General features: G+C 28.5%; 1 protein-coding gene across 1 annotated transcript in view; it reads left to right on the top strand.

Annotated features, from left to right (window-relative positions):
* LOC129915282 (uncharacterized) overlaps nt 1-17,166 on the top strand; it is a 34,723-nt gene extending 17,557 nt beyond the window's left edge. Inside the window, exons 3-6 of the mRNA XM_055994768.1 lie at nt 7,792-8,000; nt 13,906-14,039; nt 14,213-14,462; nt 16,943-17,166. Coding sequence (XP_055850743.1) covers nt 7,792-8,000; nt 13,906-14,039; nt 14,213-14,462; nt 16,943-17,043 — 694 coding nt within the window. The 3' untranslated portion in view covers nt 17,044-17,166. The remainder of the gene's footprint in view (nt 1-7,791; nt 8,001-13,905; nt 14,040-14,212; nt 14,463-16,942) is intronic.
* The last annotated feature ends 747 nt before the right edge of the window (nt 17,167-17,913 follow it).

Consider the following 17,913-nt stretch of genomic DNA (forward strand, 5'->3'; position numbering starts at 1 on the left):
ACCTTTTTAACAATGTATAAAACATGTAACTCGGTTAAACCACTTAGAATTTATAAGATGTCAAAGTTCAAAAATTCAATTTTTTTTGTCATTTGCCCAACTTCGGCATCAATTTAAAGTATATGTTTTCAAAACAACATGCTATTTAAAAAATATATTCTAAAACTATATCTATTTCCCAATCGATCGAAGTATTTTTTATGAAAATCACTTCAAAATTGGCTTAGAAAAAAAAATTTTTCGATTTCAACCCAGATACAGAAATTCGAACTTTTAGGTATAGAACAAAAATGTTGTTTCGGCACGTAGTAAGATAAGTTGGGCGCCAGGATTTGATTAAAGGTTTTTGTAGAGAAGCTCAATACAAACATTTTTTTTCTTTGGGAGGGGGGTCTATCTCCCCCCGTTTAGGTGGGAGGGGCATTTTTCTAAAAAAAATTATCAAAATAAAAAAAAATTATTAAAAAACAACGGCAACACTTACAGTAATAAATGATACCATTTCCAAAAGGCAAAATTGTGCATTTGGTTCTAATTTCTAAATCAATATAATATTACCAATAGTTTTTGAAATAATCGATTTCAAAGTTAAAAATAGGCGAAAAAAAATTTGTAAAAACTCATTTTATACTATTTTTGTCCAGACTGTGAATTTTAGTAAATAAATTACTTAGACAGAAAACTGCCTCAATTGATTCCTTATCAAACCGTGAAAACTATATGTTTCTATGTCTTCTAGTTTTTGGGAAAATTGAAAAATTATTTTATCAGATTTTTCTTTTTTTAAAATATAAAATATTTTTTGGGGGACCAATCCCCCAAATTGGTAAATGATGTCATAATACAACCAACATTGACTGATGGGAGCACCACTGATACAGGTACATTATAATCTACAAGTTTACAACATAATTTATTTAAAGTTTTTTTTAGGTACTTTAAAATTTTCTTACTATATATTTTCTTTGGTTTTCCTTGTTTCAGATGAATATGGTACGGATGATTCAATAAATGATGACTTTGCATCAGATATAGAATAAATCATCTTTTTTAATACTTTTATAAACATACATAGCTACTTGCATTTGTTTTGTTTTTTGTTTCTGCCTTCTTTTAATTGCATAAAACTTGTCCTTTTTAATAAAATATTTTATTGTATTTGATGAATTTTTCAATATGTACCTTGTTCTCGATATATTGCAATTTTTATATGAATATCCAGGAGCTTGTTAAAAATTTTGGCATTTCCATAACGTTAGAGGGATTAGATATTGATTAAGGTAAGTTTTGTAACGCTATTGATACATGCCAATAATAAATATGAAGACTTTAACTGGATTAGGGTACAAAATATTTACATTGTGGAATGACAAGTGTACTTAAGACTTTCTTTCCCTTTAAATGGAATGGCCTGTGCTAAAAAAAGCCAAAAGTCAAAAAACAATTCAGAAAAAATCCCTGAGAATACTGATCCCGAACAAAAAAACACAGTTTTCGATATTTTTAGTTTTTTTTTTCAAAAAGTAAAAGAGATTTTGACTTCTAGTTTTCGGTGTTTGACTCAAAATATATAAGTGAAATAAGAATTGGAAAAAAAGTTAGTACTTAATTGGGTAGATTTTTTGGAATAAAAACTGTTTGAACTGTTTTTGAATTTTTTTTCAAAATTTTGTGTTTGAAATTTTTTGTTTCAAAAACTATTCATCAAAAAACATTTATATAAAAACCAGAAAGTGGTATACCTTTTTCCTTTAAAAAAAGGTATCGTTTAGTTTTGAAAGTGTTGCCGTTCTCTTTAAATATTTTTTTTTTTGATTTAAGGTAGAGTTCTTAATTTAAAATTTTTTTCACATTCAAGTGCTTGGCAGACCGTTTTTGCCACGGCTGACTAGACTTTTTTTTTGCAGTTACATGCCTGGGGATGTCCTTAAACATATTTCATATGACTTAATACACAACCAAAAAAGTAAAAAAACTAAAAAAAATTAATTTAAAAAAAATTTTTTTTTTGTTTGTTTTGACTGTTTTGGTAAGGAAATTTTTTTATAAATTTTTAAAAAACATTATTATTATAGGAAATTTAATTCTCTACAAAATTTGTTAAGAACAATATCTCAAAATTATGCTTTGTTTACGAGATATATTGAAAAAACCAAAAAGGGGGCTTTTGCACCCCTATCTCCAGTTCCCACCCTCTCATTTAATAGCACTCCGCGGTTTTATCTTTTTTATAACCCATTGAACGATTCCTGCAATAAAACCCGTGAACATCTTACTTCCTTTCTGAAAGACATAATTAATAGCCGTAATTTTGGCGTTGGTGAAAAAATAGAAGGTTTGGTAATTTTCAGTTTTCTCGAAAAGTAAAAGAGATTTTGACTTCTAGTTTTCGGTGTTTGACTCAAAATATATAAGAGAAATTAAAACAAAAAAAAAAATAATACTTGATTGGGTAAATTTTATGAAAAAAAAAAACTGTTTGAACTTTTTTTGAATTTTTTTTCAAAATTTTGAGTTTGAAATTTTTTGTTTCAAAAACTATTCATCAAAAAACATTTATATAAAAACCAAAAAGTAGTATACCTTTTTACCTTTAAAAAAAGGTATCGTTTAGTTTTGTAAGTGTTGCCGTTCTCTTTAAATATTTTTTTTTTGATTTAAGGTCGAGTTCTTAATTTAAAATTTTTTTCACATTCAAGTGCTTGGCAGACTGTTTTTGCCACGTCTCACGAGATTTTTTCTTTTGCAGTAACATGCCTGGGGATGTCCTTAAACATATTTCATAGGGGTGAATACTAAGCAATTACCTGCAAACTTTAGGTCGCTGGCTCTCGGTCTATAAGGGGTCCAAAAATTATACATATTGGAAAAACATTACTGTTTACGTTATTTATGGATTATTCTCAACAATGTTACACCATTTTGAAATGAAAATTAATCAAGCCAACTTTTAAGGTAACTTGCCAAAATTTCGCATTTTAAAAATAAAACTATGCATTTTTTTTTACACTACAGTCCATTTAATAAGAGTTGAGTTTAAATTTTTTAATGCATTTATTAGATTTGTTTCATTATTTTTCTGATAACTGTCACACCTAACCTGTCTACCGTTTTCGTTTTGACGGTAACTTTCGGAACACCCTGTATAAAACATTTAAAAAATAAAAAATGATATTTTATTAAATTGGTAATATTAATGAACACATATATAAACAAAATTTCAAAAAAATTTATCAATTCGTTTTCGAAAAATTGATTTTCAAAAAAAAGTATAATTTTTTTTAATTCAAACATATATTTTCACTTATTTTTATACTTAAATGTTTTTGTACGAAAATTTTCTTTGAAATCGGTTAAGTAATTACCTGTGAGATAATCCTTTTTTTTTTTTGGCTTTTTCATAAATTATAATAAATTCCGAAGAAACTGTCGACGAAAAGAAAACTTATTAATAAAGCAAGTACGTGCGACCTAGTCATTTTATTTTTCTCATTACTGAACCTTTTTTTCTATTTTTTTTTTTAAATAAAATCAGTTGTCAGCTATATATGCATATGAATTGTTTTTGATTTATACTTTCTGATGTTTATCCCTGTAAATCTTGTTTTAAATCACTTTTAAACTTCCTGTTTACACGTCGAGTAGGCATATAAATCGTGTTTTTTACCCAAACTACCTACTCAGCTTTCAAAAACTTCCTGTTTGCAGTAGAAAAAATGAAAAAAAAAAAAAAAAAAATATAACAACTTCTCAAGAAAATAATGTGTTGACTTAACCCCAAAGGAATTGAAGTAAATCAAAAAGAGCTTAGCATTCCTTTTTTTTTTTATTTGAAATATTTCCATGCGTTTGTTTGTATAATTTATGTCCTTGGAACTTTCTCACACACTTCGTGACAGCCGCAAAAGTAATGTTATTTTATTCCAACACCCAAATCATCAAACTCAATAAACAGGCGAGGGTCTCCTTCGTTCCCTATCCCTCCCTACCTTTTTATACATATACTTACTCTACTCTACACCATCATCAACCAGGACCGGGAATATAAAGGACTCATAAACATTTATAAATATTTATAGATTTTTCGGTAATACATAATGTTCGATTTAAGTCACTTCCAAGGAGATGTGCAAATGCCCGGGGAGGGGGTTAGGAGTGATATAGGAAAGGGCATTACTTACAATATCAAGGTACATAGCCCAGCCAGCCATCGTGCCTGCACATACTAGATGAATATTTGGGGTGTTGTGTTGTGTGTGTATTTTTTTCTATATTCCCAGCTGACAAGGGATCCCATCTGACAGACGGAAATTGATGTCCGTATACTTTTTGGAGTGTTAATGTGTTAAGCTAATAAAAATCATTGGAATCATAATAAAGCGTTTGAACGATTTCCAAATAATCTATGTTTTGTCCTTGCCGCCATGCCGCGCCGCGTTCGCCATCAAAAGCATATTAAATTGGATTAACTTCTTCGTTAGATATTTATTCTATGCTGTGTTTTGTATAAGTGTGTGTGTGGGAGTTTGTTGTACGTGTCTGTCCTTTTTCTGTTATCTGATGTCATTTGTGGTCAAGTCCTTTTGATTCGTTTTTTTTTTTGTTTTTGGTTTGGATGATGATGATTACACTTGTTGTTGTTGAATATCATCACAGTTTTATGTATATTGAACATATTAATGATTATGTTTTATATATGTATCTCTTATCGAAGAAAAGATAATAATTTTATTTCTTAATTTTTTGTCTATTTTTAATGATTAATTATATTTAATGAGAAAAATCGATAGATATAAATATTTTAGATGCGTAAAAGGGGGAGAACAGATTTCAATTAGACAATAAAAAGAAAGTCCATTATACAAATTTAAAAAAGATCGCTCAACATTTTTAATTAAGGATATAAAACGATTTATGATGGTTTATATTTTGTAATCTTTAGTCCAAGATTATTTTAAAGCAATAAACAATGAAAAAACTAAACAAATTCCGCATAAATTTCATTGATATAAGATATTTCATTTATGAGTTTTAAGATACAATACGTATGGCAAAGTTGAGGAGAGTTTTAAAATTAACAATTTTTTAATAAATTTAAAAAAAATTTTACTGAATTATAAAATTTTTTCAACTATCTTTTTTAATATTAAAAAGAGTTAAGAGCCCTCGCATACTAGGTACAGACTTTCAATTTTGATATTTTGGCTTCATCAAACAGGAAATTAAAATTGAAATAAAAAAATTACACATTTCAGACTTATTTAAGCGACAAATTTAAAAACTCAAAAATCATTTGAGCTGCAAATTTTCTCCAAGTTTTCATTCAAAGCAATTTAGTAAAGGAAAGATAGACCGAAAAAATAAAAAATAAATCGACATAACCTCAAAAGTGTTGTCATTGCTATAATAGAGTGAATGCACAAGAAAAGATATTTATATTACCTACAACTTTTAGTCCAGTAATTTTAGATTTTATCTGCGGAAAAATTCCTACTGGGCTGAATTTTGGTATACAGCTTAATGACGGCTTTGTGAATGAAGATGTGAAAAATCGACATTGATATCGTGTCCGCGTTAAGAGTTATAGGGGTCAAAAGGTCACGAAAAGTTTTTCGCAAATATCTCGCGACCTATTGATCGGAGGTCATCAGAGGTTATATAAATTGATGGTCGTGAAATTATCTACAACATATGCCCAGCACATTTTTCTGTAAGATGAACCGTTTCGCGAGTAGAGCGCAGAGAAGATGACTAGATTGCAATCACATACGAAAAAATACATATTTTTGGTTTATTTTGCTCGATTTTTGAGGTTTTTATCGAAGTAGCTTAAATTTTTTTAGTTTTATTAACTTATCTTATTACGTAAATACGGATTAACTAAAAAAAAAATAAAAATGTACACATTCAATAAAAAATATTATGCAAAAGGGGGAACCACGTTTTTTGGAATTGTTGTATGTTTCCCTTTTTTGTACAATAAGTGCCTTCATTATTAAGAACACACTTTTTAAACATGGTTAAGTTTTAGATTGGGCTTAAAAATGACTAAAATGACTGGGCTATTTGGTTCAGTAACTTATGCGGTCAAGCTAATTAAATTTTGAATTTTGTTTCTAAATTTTTTGGTTCTATCCCAATTTTCCTCTGGATACGATTTTGCATCAGAATTTTGGGAAATTTTTTTTCCCAAACATTCTTTTGTCTATGATATTCGTATGGACACTTTAGATTCCATGTTCCAATCCTAACATTATTACTTAGTTATACCTTTTTACTTCCGTTTTTTTTTTTTTTTTTCATCCACCTTAAATAAATTAGTATAACTGACTTTTTCGTACAACTTCTTCCTAGAATTCATTTAAAAGTTCATTAAAAAAAAAAACTTAAGATTATTACTTAGTTATAGGTACCTTTTTACTTCCGTTTTTTTTTTTTTTCATCCACCTTAAATAAATTAGTATAACTGACTTTTTCGTACAACTTCTTCCTAGAATTCATGTAAAAGTTCATTAAAAAAAAAAAAAAACTTAAAATCTAAAGGAAAAAATACTTATAATGAAATATAGCGCCAAAAAAAAAGTTACCAATTTGTTCTCTTTATTAAGGTGAAAATTTTGAAATTCTGTTTTTGGGACCAAAATTAACTGTACTGAAATGAAAAAAGAATTTTTTGTCACACGATTTTGGTTCAAAAATTTAATTAGATACTCCTTTTCAATTAGTAGATCTTATCTTAAGGCTTTTTATGAAAAAAAAAAAAAAAAAATAGGGAAATTTATAATTTGATTTTATTAAAGCATTTTTGATAATGTAAAAAATACATAAAATCTGTTTTTTATAATTGATGAAAAACTGTTTTTTAATGACTTTGTTCACAAAACGAATTATGCCATTTAATTTTTTGTAAGAAAAGGAACTTTTAGAAAAAATAATTTTGAAAATTGTTAGAACCGTTAAAAAAAAATATTTTTTAACATATGTAGGTACCTATACAAAATTTTACAACACTTTGCAAAAAAATGTTAGAATGACATTTTGATGAAATAATTGAATAACACTTAAAATTGAAATTTCGAAATATTTCACTAAGCCGTTTTCCAAAAATTGATTTTTCAAAAAAAAAAATTTTAAATATTTTTTAAAAATCCAAAATTCCTTTTTTTGAAAATTTTACAAAATTTGTACATTATGGTTACTTAAACGCTTGAACATAATAGCGTCAAAATAAAAATCTATTATTTATTTTTTTGTAATAGTTTTTTTCCACTTGCGAACTTGATTCTCGGAAAACCCTTTTAATAATGAACGCCCCAATGATACATAATGCAGTGAAAATGAAATTTTTAAGTGATCACTTTAATAATTTAAATAAAGTAGTTTCAATGAAAAACAACAACATGTAACATTTATGTAAAATATAAAAGAAAAGCTACTGATGAATGATGTAGCTTTTATACAATTTATGCTCTCAATGAATTTTTCAAGCTAACAATTTTAACTTTAAATTTTTAATTCATTTTAATGAAAACACTCATTGAAGGAAATCGATTTTCCGTTTCTGAGTTTGAAATTTGAGTTTTGTACAGCAATGTTTTCTTTGCAGACAATCTTATATTCAATTTTTAGTCTCTTCGAATTGAAAATTTGTATCCGTACAGTGATTGAAGCTCAATATAATAGTCTTCGTCGAATATTATCTAGTTTAAACTACCAAGAAATTAATTTTTTACACTCAACATAGATTGAATTCAATTGAAATTTCAACTTTTTTTTTTTTCTTAATTTCAGATACTCCCCAATGATGCATCCAGTTTATATGAAATTCCCAGTCGATGGCATTCAAGTATCAGATGGCAGTAATATTTGCAACGAAACAACATGCAAAGTTGATTTAAGTTTGTTAGGTAAAAAATCATCAGGTGTTTATAGATGCGAAGTATCTGAGGATGCACCACATTTTAAGTTAACAACTAAAGCTGCCAATATGACTGTTGCAGGTAAGAGTTATTATAATCGAAAATTTAGAAAAAAAAAAAACATTTAACTACATTTATATTAAATTGAATTCCTATTTTTACTGGAATGTTTGGCTTGTACACAAAAAAAAAATAATGCCAGGATAACTGTACATCTGGTTTATTTAACTAGATTTCTGGTATATTTAACTATATTGCTGGTATATTTAACTATATTTCTGGTATATTTAACTATATTATGATTAAATATACTAGAAGTAAAGCTATACGTTGCGTTAGTTTTCTTAAAAAGAAACCTTGATTATGTAACTTTTCATACTTTAACGAACCCTTGAAATTTTTCTTCTTATCTTTTAAAAAATCAATCTTTTAAAAAATCAATTTTATTGAAAATAATTGCAAAAAACAAATACGAAAAAATCTCTCTATTATTCGAAATGCATATATATTTTACTTATGTGGCTTAGAGAATATATCAATTCCTATTCCTATATGAATTCCTATTTTTACTGGAATTTTTGGAATTTGGAATAATGCCAGGATAACTGTACATCTGGTATATTTAACTAGATTTCTGGTATATTTAACTATATTGCTGGTATATTTAACTATATTTCTGGTATATTTAACTATATTATGATTAAATATACTAGAAGTTATCCTTGGCTTTATTCTTTCTCCGTGTATGATTTTGGTTTTAAGTTAAGTAAGTTTTATTTAAAAGCAACCTTGATTATGTAACTTTGCATATTTTAACGAACCCTTGAAATTTTATCTTCTTATCTTTTAAAAAAATCAATTTTATTGAAAATAATTGCAAAAAACAAATACGAAAAAATCTCTCTATTAGTCGAAATGCATATATATATTTTACTTATGTGGCTTAGAGAATATATCAGCAGATACTCATCCTGCTGATGTTGAGATGCACATACCTTTCCATCAGCATTCTTAAGGATAACATAGAGACAAAACCTATCTCTTGCATAGGTGGTTCTATATTTTCTACATATTCTATTGCTCCCATGTATCCTTGACAAGGAATTATTATTTTCACTGAAGTAGGTAGTAGAAGCTTTATCATTCATGCACAACTACTTGAGATGATAGGGTAGTTCTACCCTTCTTCACTCTTCCTTAAGGATGCAATATATAGGTACATAGTGCACTTAAAGGCAAAATAGGAAGATTTGTATAACTATAAAACTTCAAACCCTTCCCCATTTATATTGCTCCCGATGAATTCTGTAAAACAGTAGGAACTCAAGCTTCTCTCTCCTACACCTCTTCGATACGGAATCGTGAGCATAAAAGATTACAGCTAGAGCCAGGATAAAGCGAACAGATAACAAAAGAATTTTAAAGTGCATCATATACACTACAACTATACACATCTATTAGATAAAATATTTTAAAATTCCTTATTCTGGGATGTACTTTACCTTGTACCTGTACCCAGAAAGACCATGAGCTAGAGCAAGGTGATGGGAAGTGTTGTGTCTTAGTATAATAACAATAGGATAGAAAGAGAGAACAAAAGTGCAAACGAAAAAGAGAGAAAAAGTATAATGAAAATTTAAAGGCCAGAGAACTATAAGTGAACCTTCTCGCACTCTCTCCAAGTGTATACCCTCTTCTATATACCCTCTATTTTTACTATACCCAATTTATATAGAAAAATAGAAAAGATTGCAGGTATAGTATAGTTTGAAAATTCTGGACACGAAATAAGGATCATCCAACACGAAAATCCATGATTTATGCGACTCCTTTATTGTTGAGAATTCTTCCACAGAGTGTATCGTGGTGCTCTGTAAAAAGGTTAGGGTAAAGTGCGGCTGGCACGTAGAGACATTGTCTTGCAAAAGAATTATTATTTATTGCTAGATGTTAGCTTAAACGTAAGGTTTTAACTTAACTTTTCTAAAGGGAAACAGGTTTTTATAGACAATCGAGACCGATGCGATGGACGGACGCTTTAGAGCCAAACAACGACGACAGAGACGTTGTTCAAAAGACGATGTTAGAGACCACGAGAGGATGAATGAAATATCTTACCTGCAGTTTTGGGAGAAGAAAATTGAGCAATTTTGTTGAAACTTGGGAGGAGGAGGCAATAAATAAATGAGAAAAGATTAAAGATATTGAAAACATGAAACAAAACGTGATTTTTCGTAAAATTGTACAAGTTCGAAGCATAATATCTGTATTAAATAATGGTTGGGGGAGGAGAAGGGGGATTTGTTTAGAAATTGACTCCAATTAACAGTGAGGAAATATGAGAAGAACATAAAAATGCCAAATGGTGTTGTAGAAGGAATTCAATTTCCTACAAATAGATTTTTTTGGTTTAGACATATGAAATCTACCCTTAGTAGTTAAAGATCTCTATAGTTTGTTTGTTATTTCTATGCACAATACTACTAGTATAGACAGAAATAAAATTATATCGAATCTTATTTTATGGCAGAATTCTACTTAATTTTTCTCGAAGTTTTTTTACAAAGAAAAATTTCATGGCTGATTAGGTTGTCCCAATCATGAAATAAAATGCACACAGTTCATAGGTATCTAACGTGCATTACTTTTAACAACGTAGGTACCTTCTCTCTAAAAACAAATTTTTTGAAACATTGTCATTGTGAACGAATTGAAAAACATTGTAGAAATATGGAACAACTCGAAAATCTGTTTTTTTTTTATTGTACGCTATTTTACTTAATAGGTATGTATGTCAAATTCCTCAAAAAAAAAAAAAAAAAAAAATAGCAAAGTCATACTTTTCAGAATGTAAAGACCTATAGTCAAGCAAAAATGATATTCATGAGCTATATTGTAACTGTTTACATCTAATAAGCCCAATTTTCCCTACATTGTTTTCTTTAAACGTGTTAGTATAGGTGGAGGAAATGATTACCAAGCTAGAAAACGAGTGTTGATACAATCAGAATAGTTTTCAATGCCAGATCGAATGAGATCAATGATATTTCCTTGAGGCCACTCTAAGCAATTAATTATATCAAAAAATTGAACAAAAAAAATGGTTCACCAATAAAGTTTTGTACTGTGGTTTCATTTTGTACACTCATAAAAAATATGTGTTAACATTTCGTGTAAGAAGGTGTTTTTTTTTTTTGAGAAATATTATGCGATATTATATGTACCTACCAAAACACCTTGTTAATAAGATGCTATAACGAGTAAAAATGAAATTCCGCTGCACCACCACCGCACTACCGCCGCACCACGCCCGCATCATTTTTTTACCACCACACACCGCTGCAGCACGACTGCGCCATTTTAAATATGTCTAAGCCACTGCACCACACCCGCACTATTTCATTTTGAAAAAATGAATACGTAAACAATTCGCTGCACCACCGCCGCTCCACGTTCGCATCACGTCTGCACCATGATAAAAAATTGTATTTTCGTACTTATACAAATGTTAAAGTCGTCTTCAAAGTTATTTTGACTTAAGAAACAAATTGCCAGTTCGTACAAACATGACTTGGTGGTCGAGTGGTAAAGGCGTTGGACTTCTAATTGAAAGTGCTCTGGATATTCGGGTTCGAATCTCCTACTCGTCGGTAGTTTTTGTTTTTTTATTTTTTAATAATCCAAAACTATGTAACATTGTGAAGCGAATTTTTCATACAAAATGAAATGGTGCGGACGTGGTGCAGTCGTGGTGCGGCGGTGCGGTGCGGCCAAAATATTCCGCCAAACAGGCGATTCGGTGGTGCAGCTGTGATTTTTTGATTTCGTTCCAACCACATGAAACATAGCATTTCCTTTAAAATATTACTTTATTTATTCCTTTGAAGTTAAAATTTCACATTCCATCCATGTTACCTTTTTGAAATACTGTAACTGGTCAAAAACGCGTACTTTTGACGTCAAATTACATCACTGTTAATTTTGTTTGCAAAACGTCTGCCAGCCATCTCAAAAAGGCATAAATGTTCCCGTCTTAACTCTCTAATATGTTTTTTTTTTTTTTTCTTAAAAATATTAGAGAAAGAAATTTATGATATATCAAAATCTTAGTGGATAGCATAACTTATAAGTTTTTTACTTGCGATATAGGTACTATAGGGCAAGTTTAGGATTCGTAAAAAAAATCGAACTCGAGATAACAATTTTACATGACATTACGATGATGGAGAATGCCAAAAAAGTGGGTCCGGCAATTCTGTCTGTCTGTCTGTCTGTCTGTCTGTCCGTCTGTCTCTATCTGGAGCTGCAGCCTAAACGAGTGAAGTGATTTTCTTCAAACTTGGTAGTTAGCAGTTTTTGGTGATTCCCTAGAGGGGAAATTGAAATTTTTTTTTTATGACCAAAACTAACGGTACCTGCCATATAACGGAAATAGAAAAGTTAATTTTTTTCAAAAACGGCTCTAACGATTTTGATTAAAATTTTTGTGTGTAATACTACACATAAGGGCCAACTTTTTAAATAAAAAAAATATTTTTTGTACCGTTATTAACGGTACCTGTCATAGAACGGTTTTTTTCGTTTCTGAATATCTCGTACAAAATTAACCCGATTTAAATGAAAATTTTTATACAAAAGTGTGTAAGTAAAGATAATATTAAAATTTTAGAAAATTTTCAAAAAACGCATTTTTGGTTTTTTAAAAAATATTTCAAAATTTTTTTTTGAAAAATCAATTTTATGAAAACGGTTCAATGAAAAATTTAAAAATTTAGTTTTTATATGTAAATTAATTATTTCTTCAAAATGGCTTACCAACTTTTTTTTTGAAAAATGTTAAAAAAATTTTATATATAAAAAATTATTTTTTTAAAAAACGGCTCCTACAATTTTCAAAATTTTTTTTCTAAAAATACCTTTTTATACGAGAAATAAAATGGCATATTTGTTTTTTTTTTAAGATATTTTAAAACGGAGTTTTATTAATTATAAAAACAGATTTAATTTTTTTATACTACTTATGAAATTTCTTCAAAATATCGAATTTTAAATTTCTTGAATAAAAAGCTTTGACATTATAGTTACTTTAAGCATAAGAGCAAGTACGTGCGACCCCAGTCGTGCAATTTATTTTAAACGAATTCCAGTTTGCGACTTCTGATTTTGATTAAAAAAGCAACATAATTTTTAAGACTTAGTAGTAAAATTAGTAATGCCTAAAGCTCAAATACTAGACTAGACTAAATTAAATTATGATAGGTATTTGCGAATAATCTTATAGTTTTAGTTAAAATAAATTTTTAAGTCAAACTAAAAATAAAATACTTGACATATTCTGTGGGAAATAAAATTTTCTACAATTTTGTCTCATAACATTTTTCTATATCACCAAAACTAGCTGAACTACGAGCGAAAGTCATAAAATAGTTAAGGTTCTACCGGGTTCCGAAAAATGTTTGTGGTGTTAGCGTAGAGGCATGAAAACTCTAAAAATCGGGGAAACTATTGAATATTCATTGGTATTAAAATTTCCATTGTCAAATGTTGTGAAAGCATAGGCTAGTATTATAAGAGTGGTTTAAAACCAAATTTTTATCATATTTTTTGCCCAAAAACTATAGAGCAAATAAAATTTTGTAGGATTCATCGGTTTTACTGAAAATTCTGAGAGGGGTCGGGGAGGTTTCACCGAATCTATGAATATGGTTTTTGGAATAAAATTAAAACTGATGCTATCAACTCTTGAATTTTGTGGGAAATTTATTTCACAAATTTAGTTTAATTTTTTAGCAAAGACAAAAAAAATTATGAATAAAGGAATATGTTTTTTCGTTCATTACAGCTCTCCTGTTGGTAACTAATACCAAGCTTCTTTTTTAAATAGAACAAAAGCTTAAAAATAAATTTTCTTAAAATACGACTACCTCAAAAGATCATTTCTAACAATTTTATTTCTAATTTTTTTCTTATTTCATTTATTTAATAGCACTGCCACAAAATAATCCCCTTATAAGCAGTTTCCATTCAATGTATCACATCGATGAGTTCGTAACCGCAAATTGTTCATCGGATTATTCAAGTCCACCGGCCACCCTAACTTGGTATATAAATGGTGAACAGGTAAGAAACGTAATAGAAACCAATGCGGAAATAGCTTTAATATAAACTTGTCAACTTATATCCTGTATTTAATTGTCTTTTTCATTTTTCATAGAGAGATACATTTTCAAAACCTCTCTTCCTTTATATAACCAACCTAACTTACCATTTCTTTTTGTATATTTTTTTTGTAGGCTCTTTATGGTGAATTGCAACCAAGGATAGAACACACAATTCCAGCGCATGACTATAATTTACAAAGGCAAATCCTGCAGACCCATTTCTACTTGAATGGACCGCGGTTCTATAATCCGACAAGAATTTTAGAATTGAAATGCGTGGCGGAAATTGAAAATTTCCCAACGCTAAGACGTGAATCGACTTTAAAGGCCTTTCTTGTTCAGGATGATGATAACCTAAACAATCAAATGCTTCTTAGTTCGGGTGAGTAGAGAGTGGGTTTGGTTTTTCGTTTTTTTTTTTTTTTGATTTTGCATTCAACTCTGGCATAAATTTAGTCCAGTGTATAATTTTATTAAATTTTAAAAAAGAAAAGTATATACTTTTGAAACAATGAGGTTGGGTTAAGGATGGATATATTTTTTTGTTTGTTTTTGTTTTTAAGTTGAAAGCATATCGACAAAGGAGTGTTATGTAAATTAGGGGTTTTTTTTTTCTCTTCAATAAGTCGCCGCTTATAATGAATTCATAGTTGAGGATTATATTTTTTATTCAAGTCTTTTCGAAGCTTATAGTGATTGCTTATGCAAATGGCTATACTATTGTGATGTCAGGAAGTTAGAAAACAATAAATGTCGTTGAGTAGCTTTCAACTTTTTTTTGTTTGCTAACTGTATTGGTTGGCATTAGTTCCCCCCAATTATTTCTGCGGACAGCAATCTTTGGTACCTAAAATTTATCGGTGTGGAAAATATATATTTTATTCCATAATATGGTCAATATTTTCATTTCGGTTTATATCTTGTATTTTTTTGACGTGATAACGTCTTATAAATCGATTAACCATGGGCATGGCAGCCACCACAAAAAAGTGACGCCATTTTCTCCAGTTCCACTCTCGCACTTTCGCAGTGCGGCAAAAAATTTCAATTCAAAATTAAAAATAAACTATCAGAGATACAAAAATCTTCTATAGCTTATTTGAAAGATAATAACTTAAAGCTTAATTCAAATGAAGGATTTTTAAAAATTCCGTCATTTAATAGGGTAAACAGGGGTAAAACAGAAAGATGAAATTTGGGCTAAAATATAAACGCGAAGTCGAAAAGAATTGATTTTTTTTTCTACATTACATATACATATGAAATTAATTTTAGAATAACTGCATTTAACAAAAAATTCAAAAAAATTTTGAAACTAAGCTATAACCTTTTGTTTGAACGTTGTACACGTGTTGGGGCTATGACAAAATGATGATTTTGGGTAAAGGAATTTTTTTTTACAATTCTAAAGATGCCAGGTGAAAGATGAGGGAAAAAAATTAGGCGACTGATACGAATTTTTTTCCAACACTTTGCATTTCGAAATATGAATTTTTGAAAAACACCTTGTTTTTTAGGAGTATTTTTGGATAATTTTTGATTTTTAGCTTTTTTTTGGAGCGTTCAAAAAATCTCAAACTTATAGAACATGTAGGTTTTGGCCTTATGCATGTGCAAAAACGCACAATCGTTAAGTGAGTTTTGACTGAATAACGGAAGAAACAAGTTTTAAAAAACACGTTTTTTGACCGTTTATAACCGATTTTTATGGTTTTTAATTTTCATCTTTTTTTCTTTAATAGATACAGGAATAAAGTATATGGAGTAATGATAGACCATGACCACTACCATATGTGTGCAAAGTTTCAATCATTTTCGTAAACACAATTTTGAGATAACGGTAAAATAAAATTTTAGAATTCAACAGGTTATAACTTTTGACCAAGAGCAGATAGAAATTTTATTAAACTTTTATGAGCATCCCGATACAATTACCTTTCATTTGATATATCACACATAACGGTAGACTAACTACAACCTACACAATGTTAAATCAAGAAACTTGCGAAAAACCTCAAAACACCAGTGGAGATCTGTTGCCCCCCGAACAGCCACCAGTGTGGGAAGTACCGTAATCTCAGTCTGGAAATTCGACATGGTTGACTTTAAAAAATTCTAACTTCTCTTGTAGGCATCTTTGAAATGAGATTGATACGTCATTTGAATGGTGAAATAATAAGCTTTTACAAAGTATATATTTTTTATAGGTTGTCAAACAAAAAAATTGATTCCATAGCTTGAGAACATAAAAATAAATGTTTTTTTTTGCTATTTTTAATGAAATTTGATCGAGTTCAAAAAATTCTAGCTCTTTTTGTAGATGTCTCATAGACCTGATCGATATATATATTTTGAGCTAAGACAATAAGCTTTCAGATGGTATAAAATTTTTAATAGGTTGTTAGGGAAAAAAATGGAATTAATGACGTGAGAAGATAAAAATTCATGTTTTCTTTGCTTTTTTGATGAAAATGATTGTTTTCAATAAATTAGTTATATACTCTTTGCGCATTATAAAAATTTAAAAATAAAAGAAGAAATACTTGGTTTTTAAATTGCATAATTTTTTTTGTAAGCTTTTAAAATAAAAAAATTAATATAATGAGAAAATAAAAAAGGTAGGTATTTTTTTTAGCTTTTTCTGTAAATTATAATTGTTTGAAAAAGTAAACGCTTCAATTGACTCATTTTAAACAAAAGCACATAACCTGTTTTCTGACTACGTTATCACGTAAAATCATCGTCCGTAAACCAGCTTTACAGACATTTTTTTTTTTTAACTCAAAATACACTTAAAATTATATATTAGTTTGATTAATATTTAAAAATAATAATGTTATTTAATTTTATTTCTAATTTCAGGTTATCAAAATAAATCCGAACATATAGTTCCACATACTATTCTTCTAATCTTTGCTAAAATTCTAACATTTTTGCTGCATCAAAATAAAATTTTTAGCTAGTAATACTTTATTTTTTTTTAATTGCCTAAGTGAAAAAAAAAACAAAAGAAAATTAAATGTTTTGTCCTATTTGTATATTTTGTTTGTAAATAAAACAAGTGATATGTAGATCAATGAATTTATCAAAAGTCAATGTTAAAAATCATAAAAAAAAAAAACAAAAAGAAAAATAAAAAAAATTAATAAAAAAAAAAAAAAAAAAATAAACACTTTAATAAAAATAATAAATAATTAAGTGGAGCACAAAATAAAGATTAATTTAAAATTTAAATAAAAAATGTTTAATGTGTTTTATTGTTTTGATATTTACATGTGTATTTGAACAGCAGAACATCAAGAAACGCCTATGGTAAATCTTATAATGGTAGGTAAGGCTCGAATATGTTTACTCGATTTCGATATTGTTTGATACCCGATTATTCTACACAAAATTTCACTAATATCTCAGTTAATTGATATACATATGAATTTTTTTGTCGTAGTTCAAAAATTTAGACCAAAATTTAATATTGAGTTTCTAATTTTCGGATTTTGTATTTTATGGACTTACAGAAGTATTTTCCATTTCTGCCGAGAAATTATCCAAAATCATAGAGAATTAATAGTTTTACCTTTTGACGTGATAACTAGTGATGGGAACTATCAAATAAAAACTATCAAACTATCGATAGTTGTAAAATATTCATTCATTCGATAGTTTTAAATCATTCATTTAGTTACTATTTTCATGCGAATAGTTTTTTGGTACGATAGTTTTGTCATTAAAATAGTTTTTTTTTATTTGATAGTATTTTCTTTTGAAAATTATTCTTATTCGATAGTTTTTTCATTCGAATAGTTTTTTTATGCGATAGATTTTTTTGTACGATA

Source organism: Episyrphus balteatus, chromosome 3 (genome assembly GCF_945859705.1).
Source record: "Episyrphus balteatus chromosome 3, idEpiBalt1.1, whole genome shotgun sequence".
Classification (NCBI taxonomy): Eukaryota; Metazoa; Arthropoda; class Insecta; order Diptera; family Syrphidae; genus Episyrphus; species Episyrphus balteatus.